Source organism: Hipposideros armiger, unplaced genomic scaffold, assembly GCF_001890085.2.
Source record: "Hipposideros armiger isolate ML-2016 unplaced genomic scaffold, ASM189008v1 scaffold_289, whole genome shotgun sequence".
Lineage (NCBI taxonomy): Eukaryota > Metazoa > Chordata > Mammalia > Chiroptera > Hipposideridae > Hipposideros > Hipposideros armiger.
Genome location: NW_017731639.1, coordinates 240,200 through 255,385, shown reverse-complemented (window position 1 = coordinate 255,385; position 15,186 = coordinate 240,200). Strand labels below are relative to the sequence as shown.

Here is a 15,186-nt window from a genome sequence, read left to right as displayed (position 1 = left end):
CTCGTCACATTCAAGGCTAATCTTTTCATGGGTCCTCTTGATCCCATCCTATATCTTCAAAATTTCCCCACTCTGCTGGCACCTTCCAGTCAACATTTGAATGTGCTGAAGCTTATCAGCATCTTTAAAAAATACATAAATAAATCTTGAATCCACCTATTCCATCTCCACCTACCTTTCCATCTCCCCTGACCACCAGCCTTCTTGAACAGAGTATGTGTATTCACTATTTTCCTTTCTTTACCTTCCACTTACTCTTGCTGTGCAGTCTGGCTTCCTCAGTACTCCATTCTCATAACTGACCTCTACCACCAACACTCATTACCACAGATGTCTTCCAGAGTTACCGGTATTGCTATGTCAGTAGCATCACTGAATACCCCTCAGTCTTTATCCCATTTGAGTTCTTGGTAGCATTTAATAGCTAGCCTATCCCTCCTCGTTGAAATATCCTTTTTCCCTTAACTTCTGTGATACCACATTCACCTGGGCTTTCTTCCTGACTTTTTGACAGTGACATTTTAGTTTATTTAGTGGACTCACCTTCCTCTACCTGATCCTTAAACATTGCTGTTTCTCAGGACGCTGTTCTCTGAATGTAATCACGCTGGGTTCTCTCATCCACCCTTCTGGCTTCAGTTGCGTTCTGTGTGCTGTGTTACATGCTGTGTGCTCCCAGATCAATAAGTGCCGCCTAGATCCTCTCCTCGAGCTCCAGATATCAATTAAATAAAATCTATCCAGGTAGCTTTGGAACATGTCCACCTGGCTGTCTTCCAAGCATCTCAAGCCCCACGTGTCTAAAACTGAGTCCATCAACTACTTAGGTTATCTATTACTGCACAACAAGCCACCTCAAAACTCAGTGGCATAAAAGAACAATTTGTTATCTCTTGTGGCTCTGTAGATGGACTAGGCAAGTCTTGTGTTTTTGCTTGGGTCTCTCATTCAGTTGCTATCAGATGCCAGCTGGGTCTTTGTGCACAGTCCACTGAGCAGTCCACTCACACGGCTGGCAGTTGATGCTACCTGTTGGCTGGAGCTCCACTGGGGCTGCTGACTGGGACATCTCAACATGGCCTCCTATGTGGCTTGTGCTTCTCAGAGCATAGCAGCTGGTTCTGAAGAGGAGTTTCTCAAAAGGGAGCAGTCCAAGAGGAATGCATATCCAGGCTCCTAGGATATTGGACATTCTAGGGTGTCACTTCCATCACATCCTGTTGGTCAAGAAAGTCAGTAAGATCAGTCCAGATTCACAGAAAAGAAAATGAAGCTCCCCTATTGACTGGGGAAATGGCAGGGACATGTCACATTAGGCTAAGAAGGATGGAAGATGTGGCCGTCTTGGGAAAACACAATTGGCATATCATCTTTCTTTCCCAATTTGCCTCTCTTTCAGGGCTTTCTATATCAGCAAATGGCCTCACCATTCACCTAGTTACCTGGACCAGAAGTTTAGGAGTCATACCTGACTCCTCCTTCTCTCTCAACTCCCACATTCAATCAGTCCCCAGGTTCTGTCATTTCTAATTCCAAAATATCTCTTGGACCCCATCATCTCTCACCTGGATTACAGAAGCCATTTTCTATCTGGGATGTAGGTCTCTAGTCTTGGTCATCCATTCTTCAAACATAAATCTGAGATATCGATACCCTGCCTGATCCCTTTCAGTAACCTAGATTCTGACCTTTAAATGACTTCCAAAGCTCTCCCCAATCTAGGTGCTCATCACCCCATGCTGTAATATAGAAACTATATAGCAGAAAGATAGCATATAGGCTCTTGATCTAAACCACCTGGTTTCATATCTTTTTTTCTGATTTTTAATGCCTTTATTATTTGGTACAAGTGATATAGCTTCTTTGTGCCTAAGTTATTCATCAATTAGAGTGGTCTTGAGTATTCAGTGTAAACACTTAAAATGGTGTACAGTTCACACATAGTAAATGCTTGAAAAATGTTGGTGAGTAGCGCTATTACTATTGAATTACCTTTTTTTGCTAGAGAATAAGGCAAACATCATTATTTGTCCACTTTTCTGTCCCGAGCTTTTAACACAATTATTGTCATGTAATAGGTGCTCAATAAGTATTTGTTGAATGAGTAAATGAAAATAGTATGATTAAATAATATAAAGTATATAAAGGGTCCAACAGAGTGCCTTGTACAAATATACACGAAGCAAATGTCAATACAGTACAGTGGCTAAGAATTGAAGCTCTGGCACTCACTGGATGGCTTTAATCAAATTACGTTCTCCTGTTTCTTCATAGTATAGTAGTGAGATTTCAATCAGATAATGCATGTAGGCTGTCACGCAGTGATTGGAACATGACAAGTACTTGATACATGTCAGTAATTACTAGTTCACTCTTTTTTCTGCAGCTCAAGATTATATGCTTATATTTTTGTGGCAACATTCTTAAGAAGACAGATCCTTAAATCAGCATCAATAATATCTTCTAAAGCAATAATAGAATTCCTAACATTAGTTATTTATATTTTTAGTTATTTGGGTTTTATGAAAGGACTCTAACCCTTAATCTTCCTTTAAATGCATAATATTCATTCATTCTACATGTATTTATTGAGCATATATTATGTGCCATGCACAGAACAAAGTTCTGAGAACATAGCAGTGAAAAACAAGACAGTCACAGTTGTTCCCAGAGAATGTGAATTTCTAGGTAAGAGAGGAATCAAGCAAGAACATTTCAATACTAGATTTATTTGAAAGAGACAATAAAACACATGCCAAAATTTAGCATAGTATAATTTGGGATAATATAAAAAAAAAAGAAAGACCATAAATTTTAGATAGTATAACTCTGGCAAGTGACTTCTCCAATCCAAAAAAAAAAAGCTTTTTTGTACGAGTACTCATTTAAAAACTAGATGTGTGTCTGTGTCTGTATGTGTGTGTGTCTGTGTGTCTATATACCAGGGTTGCCAAAAAAATGTATACACATGACTTGTATTCATCTTTTGTTATTGGTATATATTATGACAATTTTAATACAGTTTCTTCTTTCTTAAAATGTGTCTACATTTTTTGGCACCCTGTGTGTGTGTGTGTGTGTGTGTATTTGATTCATCCTGTTTAAACAAAATAATTCAAATTGCTTTTAAATTTTCATTATTGTTCATCATGTATCAATTTAACCAAATACTAGACAATTTCAGAGAATTAGATTTTGAACAAGTTAAAGATTGCCTGTGAATTGAAGCAATGAGACTAACAAGGTTGCAGGAGCATTGAGTTTTATTCAATATTGTTTATAGTATTTGTGTTGTTACAGTGTATAATAGTTCCTTAATTAGGTGCAGTATTGATTTTGTCCATTAGGTTATGTTTGCAAGGTAATGTTTTATTTCACTTAGCTTGTGATGTTAACACTCTGTATCTACAATGTGACGTTATGGCATGTGGTGGTTTATAAAAAGATGTGCTCTCTCAGAGATCTGAAAGTCAGGGTATGAATCCAAGGTTAGGTGATAGAATTGGAGGGTGGACTATTGATTGTCTATAAATGCCTAACCTTGCTTCCTGCCATCTTAATTATTAGTACCTCCGTGGGACTTACGATGATATTATCATTTACCCCGTCAACAATTGAGTTAGACTTTTACAGTTGGATTTCTTCTCTGCCTTTCCATTTTAATCGTTACAGGCTTGTTTATGCACATCATATGCAGGCAGCAAATGCGTGATATATATGGCAAAACATTTAGTGTTTTTTAACTGTCGGTGATTTTCTGATATCACAAAATAATGTTCAAACAGATACCAAACCTACTAATTACTGGTATGATTTCAAATACTGTGTTTTGCCCTTATGACATCTAGCATTGGTCAACTATTATTTGTAAAATATCTCTGGATGCAGGGTACTTTTTTGAAGGCATTGTCTGAAAAATGCCACTTTACCGATGTGTTTTCATATAGACTGGGTATCACATAAATAAGCAGGAGAGGAATAACAATAGCTTTGTGTATGTGGCCTCTGACAGCTGTATTTGAAGACATTAAGACTGTTATGACACATGCTTACTGATGAAAGAAAAAATCACAGTTAGGAGGTGAAAAGACTGCTAGTGGCTCCCACATTCAGGCACAACAGGACATGTTGAAAAAAATCTTCAAGATGATACCCTGTGTGTTTGAAGACATGGTACCTCTCACTCTTACTGTGACAGCTTTAATTGGTTTGATTCCTAACCTACAAGCTTTGAGTTTAGAATAACTACAGGGCACGCTGTTGCCCTGTCTATTTTTTACTCCATCTTTCCTCCTTTTCCTCTTCGTAAAACCTACAGACAACCTTAGTGTTTCCTATGATCATTCCCAGGTTCAGACTCTGGGGATTGAAGGATGGAGTGATCTCAGTAAGGGAGGAGAGAGCACTACAACCGGCCCTCCTTTTATTTCCTCTGAAGCCCAAGTTTTCTGGAATTCAGGACATGATGAAAGACATCTGTGTCCAGGCTTTTATCTAAGAGGTCTGAGGAGCTTCAGAGGAAAAGGTTGTGCAAGTATTTACAAGTTGATCAAACTGTGTCAATGGCTCACTGACTTCCAGGTGTGTTTACAATCAGTAAACCGCATTTGAAAACGCTACCAGGAATGACCACACTCGACTTGGCCAAATGGGAGAAGGGCCATGACTTGAAAACCAACAGTGTGTGATTTAAAAAGACAAAGCCCCTTCATAGAACTCTAGTCCCCCTGACATTCAAACCACAGGCTTTAGCAGGAATGTTACGCTAATCTAAGCGGCTGGTTCAGTGAATTTCAGCAGGGAAAAAGCAGTAATGTTCTTATATCTCTACATCACTGATTATAATGAGAAGTCAGGCCTGCGTTTACCTTTCAGTAAAGACACGTTCCAGGGCTTTCATTCAAAATAAATTCAGTCTAAATAGTGTAATAATTTAAAGCAAATAGAATTTGATAGGCACTGAAAATGAGATGTGTATTTCATAGGAAAAGCTAGCGAGATCTCTGATCTTCCAACCTTTTTTTTTTTTAAGATTGTATTGGGGAATTGGGGGAGGGGAACAGTGTTGGGGAATTGGGGAAGGGGACCAGCCAAGTTGTTCAATTTTCGCTTTGGAGGGTGCCAGTCGTGTCACCTAGCTTCCCATCTGCAGCTCGTAGCCTCTAAGCTCAAGGTGTTGTGTTCAGTCTTAGTTGAGTGTGGGCATAGCAATCATCCCATGAGGGAGTCGAACCCAGCAGCCTTGTTGTTAAGAGCGTTCGCCCTATCCACTGAGCCATCCGGGTGGCAGCTCAGCTCAAGGTGCCGAGTTCAGTCTTAGTTGCGGGTGTGCGTAGCTCACCAGAGAACAGCTCCTGTTGTTGTTGTTACACCAGCTGCTGTTGTTACACCTGCCACCTGTTGGCAGCTCGACAGCTCAGCTTGGGCACAGTGTCACTGGCCCATGTGGGAATCGAACCGGCAGCCCTGTTGCTCAGAGCCCATGCTCCCAAGCCAACTCCTAACTAATTGAGCCACTCTGGCTTGCCCCTGATCTTTCAACTCTTTTGTTCTTGTGCCCCTAAAACAAAATATGTATACAAATTTAAGTTTCATTTCCTATGACCATACTACTTTTAAGTATTTTTAAAAACCTGTGTTCTTCTATGTTGAATCATGCTCATAAGTATTAGTTATACACATTTGACTGAAATCCTTCTGATTATTACATAAACATGTTAAACATTTTCAAAATTATTAATATAAAACATGAAAGTGTATTGAAAGTACTTCCCTGGATGAGATGAATGGGAACTTTTGCAAATAGTTTATGTGTTCATGGATTAATATTGTTTATCATAAGAGCAAAGCAAAATTCAGTGTCAATTCTATTCCTGTTTTCCTTTTTTATAAATATTAACATAACAAACCTTGCTAAAAAATAAGCAGATAGGAATAGAAGGATTTTTTTTTGTAGAGTGATGCTGTTCAATTATGTGAAATCCTTATTAGTCAATATGTCAAAAATCACATTGTGATCTATTTCCAAAAAGTATGTGTAGTGGTCTACAAGCTGTCAATTCCACTACATATCTTCTTCAGTTCTATTACAAACAAAGAATTGGCAACTACCTACTTTCAGAAGGATTTGTTACAGTCTTCCGAATCAATCTGTTTCTGTTTCTGTGGAGTATACCAAAGAAGGCTGTACCAAGGCTTAGTAATTATACCTGTATTCTTTTACTTCACGGCACTTTATTTAATCCGATATTTGCAGAATTTGGTGAAAAATGGAACTATTGTTCATTTCCATTCACCTTTGTTGTTATAATCCTTTTTGAAGGCTTCTCTCATGTTTTATGCTTTAAATCTCTCTATTTAATTGGCTCATTTAATTTATGGGAAATGCCTACTATCTAAATTACTGGCAGAGCTAGTACTCATTAAAACCAAACTTGCTGTCAGAAAAAATCTGACTGATTTTTTTCAGTTCAAACAAATTCATACACACTTTGTCACAGCCATCTCAGTTCTGAATTCCTACTCTAGGTAGATAGTAGGGAGATAAAGCACAAATCCTTGCTATGAGGTTGATAATTAAATTAAATAAGGCATCCGTGCCTTTACTATTTTTTACCTTATTGATGTTCTCTTGGCAATCATGAAACTCTTTGGCAGGTGAAAGCATTCTTTTACAATGGTTGGGGTGGGCAATGAGAACATTAAACAAAAATGTTTACCTCCCTCTTGATAGATGAGATTTAAAAACCTACCGCCAGTCTTAAATACTGCACTTCTTAGCCCCACAGTTTATCCTTGATAGACATGCATGTAAGACAGGGAAAGCCAGTGACGCCTTACCTGGGATTCCCTGTATCTCGAAAAAGGGGGCTTCAGCAATGAAAATACTTTAAAATCTGCCTGTGTTTGACACCCTGGAAGCTTTATGCGCCAAGACAGTGTGCCATAGTAAGATTCTCGATGTATGAGAGGTATGCCTTTCTGTGGTGAAGAAAGTCTACATGTGGAAGTTGTTGAAGTTCTAGCAATTAATCCCTTAAAGCAGTTTACCCCTCTCCTCATTGAAAAGTCTTCAGGTAGACGTCATACCTCAGGGTATGTCTACTCTTGTTTGAAGACTCCTGGACCAGTGACCTCGGTGGACACTTGAACTCTGAGATTCTATGACGTTATGATTACTTAGGCTTTTTTATTACAGGGAGAAAAATACCGATAATAGTAACTACTACTGCCCCATTCAAGCATATCCAGTCAGCCCTTGATTCTTGTGTTTTACAAATGAAAGAACTGCCTTTCTGAAAAAGAGTCACCTGTGAACTTAGCTATGGGACTAATTGGATAAGTAGATGCACTTACTGACACAACAGTGGGCTCACATATTCCAGTGAGAATGATTTTAACCCCTCCATATCAGTAGGTGAAGAAAACAGCAAAGCAAAACCTCTGAAAACCTACAAGTCAGAACTTGAATATTATTTCCAAAGCTAACGCTCTTGAGCAAAGATGATGTTTTTTGGGGGAAAAAAATCTGTAGTTGGAACCAGTTTATACTTACCAGCTCTCAAAGAACAGGTGTGCTACTAAAGCCACTAAAAACCATTTATAGCAGCAATAGATAAGATCAACACCAGAGTGGAGATTAAATCTAAACCACATTAGCTTCAGATAATAACAATAGATCTTGTTAATGACAGTGAAGTATAATAATAGCCTTACAAATGTATGAACTTGATGAATGTATCCAAATGCAAACCATTTCCGTATTTAAATATGATATATGTACTAATAGATCTTAGTGGGGAAAAAAAGACTATTCAGTATTTAAAAATAGTTTCATGTGGAAGTCAACCAAAAGACAAAAACTTATTAGGACTCTTATAAATTATAACACAAAGAATATAATGTCATAATATCCATGGTAGTTTTTATTTCACAAGAATTGGTCATTTCTTCCTAATAAAAATAAGTATAACTTCATGTTCTAACACTGAAACCTATGCAGCTTTTCTAGTGTGGTTCAGTGGGTTAATATGTCTGATTTTATATGAAATAGATAAGTTTAAAACTTAGTATTTTAAAATAGTATTTTTGTTTTAATAAAAGACAAAGATTATACTAATGATTATATGAAACACATAGTTTTGGAATTATGCAGACCTCGATTTCAGTCTTGACTCTACCAATCATTTTGGCCACATAATTTATTTCTCTGATCTTTAGTTTCTTCATTTCAAAATAAGATCCACCTCAGAGAGTTTTTTTGAAATTTCAAACAGATAATACAGGTGAAACCACCTGACATGTTGTAGGTTCTCAGTAAAGGTTAGTTCCATTTCTCTTTTCCCCCTCCTCAATCTTTTCAATAAAAGCTAATTTGTGACAAATGTAGATGCCTGTGCAGAAGCATCCAAAATGAAAAGTAGAAGTTGGTCTCAGGGATTTGAAAATTTCTATGAATGAAGAAAGACGTCTGGTTAAATAGGAAGCAAAAATAAACTCTGCATGGTAGCATTATAGTTTTTATCTTTGTGTTGATACATAAAGAATTACAGTGATTACTGTAACTCAGTTTTTAACTTCTCTTCCCTAGAGCGTTTTATATCACTGAATTAGTTCAAGAAAAATAGACACGATAGCTGGTGAGTTATTTGCAGCCATGATTACGGACATCAGGAAAAAAGAGAAGTGAGATTGTAAATAATGTATTTTCACTAAGCTTTCTTGGACAGCCCCTTCCTGCCTCTTACCTAGATTATCTGCAGTTGTGTCATAACTCATCTCTCCACTCCCATGCTCCCCACACTACTGCACTTTAATGTCCTTGGAACAATGACTTCATTTCACCTTTAGCCTGGTCAGAACTTTTAATGGGTCACCATTTCACTGTAGGTGTCCTTCGTGCCTGACAGTACATGTGTCATTGCAGGATACACTAGTCCAGGTAGAAAACAGTCCCAACATTTACTGTTAATATACTCTCCCTCAAACTGCACATTTATCTGCCACACTTACCTACAGACCCTAATGGCTGTAAACAGATTCTGCCATATTCACCTGTGATCGCAAGACATGTTCCTTACTAATCTTGAATTCCGTTTCTCCTGATTACGCATACGCGCGCGCGCGCGCGCACACACACACACACACACACACACACACACGGGCATATACACAACACAGGAACAAATAAGTGCCTTTGTGACATGACACTGAAATACACTTTACTCATACGAAGTCTACTTGAAGTATCTATTTTTGAAACATGCCATACATTATATGCATAGTAACATAATGCTAGCAAATGTATACATCTTCAGGAAAAAGAGTAAAATAATGCTCTTTGATATAGTCGAAAATACAAAAGACAAAAAGTCACTAATAAGTCTACAGACCAGATTCTTTAACCTGTCATTCAGGGCCCTCCACAAACTGATGTCCTTCTCCCTTTCCGGTTCATTGCCCATGACTCCCATGACAAAGCCATTCATGTCTTCCTTTCGTTCAATACCAACTGAGAGCCAAGCGCTTTGTTTAATGTAATCCTCACAGTAGTCCTGTGATTGCGTTATTTCTCATCTTACAGATGAGGATCAGTATCTTCCCTTAGGTCACACAGCTAGTTAGTGACAGAGCAAGGATTCAAACCCATGTTTGTCTGACCCCAGAGCTAGCTTTCTCAACCGCTTTTCTATCCAGACGGATCTCTCTGCTTACAATCACCGTAATATGTTTTCGTGTTTTTTTTGAAATTTTTAAAAAAACATTTTTACTTTGTTTCTTTTAATTTTATTGGGGAACAGTGTGTTTTTCCATGAACCATCAGCTCCAAGTCAAGTAGTTGTTTCAATCTAGTTGTGGAGGGGGCAGCTCCGTGGCCCACGTGGGAATCGAACTGGCAACCTCGGTGTTGTGAGCCTGCGCTCTAACCCACTGAGATAACCAGTCGCCCCAACACATGCCATGTTTTTAATCATGATTTTCACCCCAGCTCAGAGAAACCTTGTCCTACATGTCACGTCCTTTAAAGTTTACCTCAGAACTTAATGAACTTTCTGGGAAATATTTCAGCCTCCAGCCTACCGTGCTGTCGCCTCCCTCTGACCCTTAATCATATGTTACTTTAGATTGTCCTTTAATTTATCAGTTTGTAGATGCTGTCTTCCCCACCAGGTAATTAGTTGCTTGATGGCAGAAGCCATGGAAGCTGGAGTAGACAATCTCGAAGGTTTTACCTTTTGGATTACATTTCTTCCTATCACCTACAGTTCTATGACCCTAGTAGACACTCAAAAATGAACTCAATGTTAAAGTGAGAACTCTTCATAGACAGGAGACTCTCTCTTCTGTCATTAAATTAAGATCATTCACAACTCCCTGATTTGAAATTTAGTCCTCTAAATTTTGAATTAATAACTTCTCTGGAGGCTCTTACATAATAGGTGTTATATAATATCGCAATTAATTATCAGGTTAACGTTTAAAAGAGAAACACTTAGTAGTAAGTCAGTATTGTGACTTTATAAAGATTGGTTGACGTGATAGAGGATAATTTGTCCAGTTTCCTTCTGTTCCTTAGGCGTGTGTTTTTGTTTCTGTTCAAGCAAATTATAAAACCTCTTCTATCACTAAGCCCCTCCGAATAACTGAGAAAGAAACTTAGCAAAGAGGAGCGGAGGTCAACACCAGACCAAAAAAAGAGGAGTCTTAGATCTGTTTCCTAAAACCAGGCCATGTAGAAAGAAAAGAAGATAGTCTCTATGAGGTTGCAGAAATTCAGGCAAGCAGTCTTTGTTCCGACAGGTTGAAGGTCATTAGAAGGACCATTCAAGTGTGCCTGCTAAGGCTGAAAGTGAATTTGAGATGAGGGTCAAAAGAAAAATGAAAAGTTGTAGCAGCCTACATCAAAAACTTTGCAAGAATTTAAACTTACCTCTTCTTCCCTTCCCCTCAGGATGTTCCTGCTACCCCTTCTCTGTTTTCCTCCCAGCATCTGATTTTTTATTCATTCTAATAAATAGTTTAGAGGGAACTATATGAATAAGGGCCATTGATTGGTTCTCTTGTTTGTGTAAGGATTGATTTGAAAATCTCCATAATCCATTCTGCCTTAATTTACACTTCAGTATGTTTAGAATGACTGATAAGTACCAGACTTAATCTCTCCCAAGAAATAACAAGACTTATAATTTGCAGGATAATTATGTTTCAAGTGATCAAGAAAGACTGTAGGTGTGAAAACAGTTGCAGTAATAGACCTACCTTGGAGGAAGTCAAAGGACTTTGACTTAAATACTGTAAAGAATGTGTTAGTTGAACAATATCTAACAAAAAGCTTTTAAAGTGAGAATTACACGAGAGCATTTCATTTATCAGAGGAAGATGGAAACGTCTCAGCATCTAGAGAAAATATCTTTTTTGAAAGGAAGGTTGTTTGGGGTGCTTTTGTTAGTTTTTGTTTTAATTTTTGGTTCTTCTTCAATGGATCTTTTACATTCAGGAAAATTAGGTGGATTTACACAAGAAAATAACACCATAGATTCCGGAGAACTTGATATTGGCCGAAGAGCAATCCAAGAGGTTCCTCCTGGGGTCTTCTGGAGATCACAGCTCTTTATTGATCAGCCACAGTTTCTTAAATTCAATATCTCTCTTCAGAAGGATGCATTGATTGGAGTGTATGGCCGAAAAGGCTTACCACCTTCCCATACGCAGGTAAAAGTAGGCTTTGTTGTCAATAAAATGAAAACTGCTAGTTTGCATTTTTAAAGTTACTCTGTTTCTTAAGTTCAGCTGTTTAACTGTTTGACCACTTTTATATTGATCTTTTACAGTGAGAAGAATTTTGAATGTAGATTACATTTATCTTGAGGTTTTTGAATTAGTAGGAAGAACAGCATTTTCTTCCTGACTTGCTTTAACCATTATTGATTGATTAACATGTACAAAAATTTGTGAGTAACTTAATGAATATTGAACATCATGTGCGCACCTAGTAAAACACCGTGGATTTTTCAGGTGTTTTACAAAGATCCCATGGTAGTTTCAGATGATCTTATTCCTTTCATGTAATAGATGCATAACGTTTCATCTCAAACATGTATTCATTCTGTTAAAAATGTATTTTATATATACCAGGGGTGCCAAGAAATGTATAGAAGTGGACACTTTGGTCAGCGTTACTCAAGCAGTAGTTCACTGTAATCAGAAGTGTCTGGACACTGATGGTAACCACTTTGAGCACCTCTTGTAATTGCAGAAGTCAAACGTGACTTGTATTCATCTTTTGTTATCGGTATATATTGAGTATTACAATTTTAATACAGTTTTCCTTTCTTAAAATGTGTATACATTTTTTTGGCACCCTCTGTATATGTTTTTACTTTATGCTACATTTGCTCTTAGTAACGAAATTACTGGAACATACACATAAATATGATATGAACTTCATCAACTCAAGCCACAATTTCTCATCTACAAATGATGAGCAATGAAATAAAGAGGCAAAAGAGCTTTCATAGATAACCAAGGATAATCATGTTAGTGTGGTACTCAAAATAATTCAAACATTCCTATGTCATAGACTCAAACAACGGTATAGTCAATTCCTTGCTTGAAGATCACTTCACACTAGCAGATAGAGAGGCACTGTCAATGATTCTGCAGGCTTTTTCATAATCTAATATGGTCATGGTGTATAAATTGGAAATTGTGGTTTCAAGGAGCTCCCATTACATATAAGAGAAATTATTTAAATTACCTCCCATAAAATTTGAGCTCAGACTTTTCCCAAGATCAACGATGTTAGTAAATACAAGAATTCAAAAAATGTAATAGGTGGTTAATTTAAACTGACGATTGGATGAGCTTAAAGTTATACTTCATAAACAGTTTTTTTTTAATCCATGAAATTTTATGATGATTTTAATTTGATTTCTAAAGTGAAGACTTGAAGACTTTCATGTATAATTTATATTACATAATTTTATGAGAAATGCTTTTTCTATAACATAGGAATGTATAATAAGAAATTATAAAGAAAAATGAATCACACACTAATAAATAATTATATATTTAAAGAAAGATGAGTAAGAAAATTTGAACATGCTTTCACTAATGTCATTGTGGATCAGGGAAAGTGTCATATGCATGCATGAATTACAGAGTTGTAAGATTTTTTACTATCATGCTTGGGTGTATTCATTTTTTTTTTATTTAACATTTTTCAAATCTGGATTATTAAAGTAAATGCCTTTAATCTTACACATCAAATACTTCTTATTGTGTACTAGTGTCCCAAGTTTACATTTTAGATTGCAGCTACGTTTGACTCCACTTTATGTTATAGACAACACTAACTGGACTGTAGTAATCAGATGTTCTTAAATGTAAGTGGACCCCTATAACTTCAATGATAAGAGATAGATTGCATTTATAGCAATATTCCAGTGAAATAGAAAAAATACATATTTTTTTCATTGAAACTACATACTTGATTAAGTTATTTTTGTATAACTCAAGACACATACCTGTAAGCTAATAGCACAACAGTGAGCATGTAACCTATAAAAGTAAATTGCAAAAATAATTTCAGAAAAAAATTGTCTAATGTGTCATGCACTTTATAGGTTTATTTTAAGATTTATGGTAGACTCTTTGCAAGTTATATACACCATATAAGATTAGGGAACTAAAAGGTGCAGTTTCAGGTTTTTTCATAATTCTTCTGGTATTTAAACAAAATGTATGTGATATACACTTTTCTTTTCTACCACAATATATGTGTTTAAGTAGGTTACACATTTTCTTAAGCTCCACAGTTATTAGAGTTCCTTCCTCTGGTTTATTCAAGATCAGCAGAGCAAACAAGTATTTCCGAATTCAGTCTTTAAACATGAAGTATGCTATAAAGCAACCCAAATTGAACATTTCTCTGTTTATGGGGAACATTAAATAAATCAACCTGAAATAATTAAAATTGGCCAACCATTCAGAATAGTCATTTGAGTTTTGAAAGTCTTTGTGACCCTTTAAAAAAATGCCCATTTGACTGTTGCCAAGGAATCAATTGACTTTCTTCTCCCTAATGCCCAATTCATTCTACTGGACAGTTAGAAGCCTAAGGAACAATTTAACACTTTACAGTTAATAGTGGACTGTATCATTTAAGTGCATTTGCATGAAGGCTATTTTAGAATGGGAGTTGGAAACCTGGATTCTAAGCATGTACCCCTACCACTTTTTGACCTTGTGACCTTAAGCAAATCACTTAACTTCTCTGCACTTTAGTGTCTGTCTGTAAAATGAAAGAATTGGATCAGATGATCTGTAAAATCTCTTCCTCCTTCATATTTCAAAGATTTACAGCAAGACTACGCCACCACCAAAGAGTTATTCAAGAACATAGTTAAGTATTCATAGATTCTGAGTTCCCATCATTTTAAGAACTGAATTGAGTTAAGCATATGGGTAACCTGTTCAAAAATGAACCACGAAGATACCTTTATCAAGCATAGGCATTGTCTCATGATAGCTGCTTCTAAGTGGTTAGACTAAATTTTGTCCTAAAAATTTTGTAAGTTCCTAAGACTCAGTCCCACAATAAAATCCATGTCTCCACCTTATGAATGGGTACTACAAACCAAACCTCATGTCACTCAAATTTGCCCATAAGTGATTACTTTACACCCAAAGAACAAAGATTATTAAATATATTAAATTCCATAGAATTTGTTTACTTTTCATAGAGATGGTTTTAGCATTGAGTAGGGAATTTGTCTTTAGGTGTTTGAATAACCCTCCTGAAGTCGTGTGAAATACCCCTACAGAGTAGCCTAGAACTGGGCTGATCCTCAAGAACTGTCAGCTATTCCCACTACCACCATCACACCCAGTACTCCAGCCTTATTTTATTCATACTGTGATCCACTGTGATGATGATGAGTATGATCTTGAAAGACCAGTTAAAACTCAGGATTTCCTCCCTTTCAGTTTTTCATTTATTGTGTTTAATGTTACAGGAGAAAAATATTTATATGCAGTGGGACCATAAAAAGAAACTCTTTCCTCTCTCTGCCATGCTAATAATACACATATTTAAATCTGATGAGAAAATGAATGGCTTGAGATAGAGGCACCTCTCAAGAGGCACTGAATTAATTTTCCTTTGATAATTTTGGAACACAATCC

At 36.7% G+C, this 15,186-nt stretch overlaps 1 protein-coding gene across 8 annotated transcripts in view; it reads left to right on the top strand.

The window, feature by feature from the left end:
* TENM3 (teneurin transmembrane protein 3) overlaps positions 1-15,186 on the top strand; it is a 605,620-nt gene that overhangs the window by 471,026 nt on the left and 119,408 nt on the right. For all 8 annotated transcript variants that reach the window (XM_019658769.1, XM_019658771.1, XM_019658770.1 and 5 more), the window contains one exon: positions 11,498-11,712. In XM_019658769.1, coding sequence (XP_019514314.1) covers positions 11,498-11,712 — 215 coding nt within the window. The remainder of the gene's footprint in view (positions 1-11,497; positions 11,713-15,186) is intronic.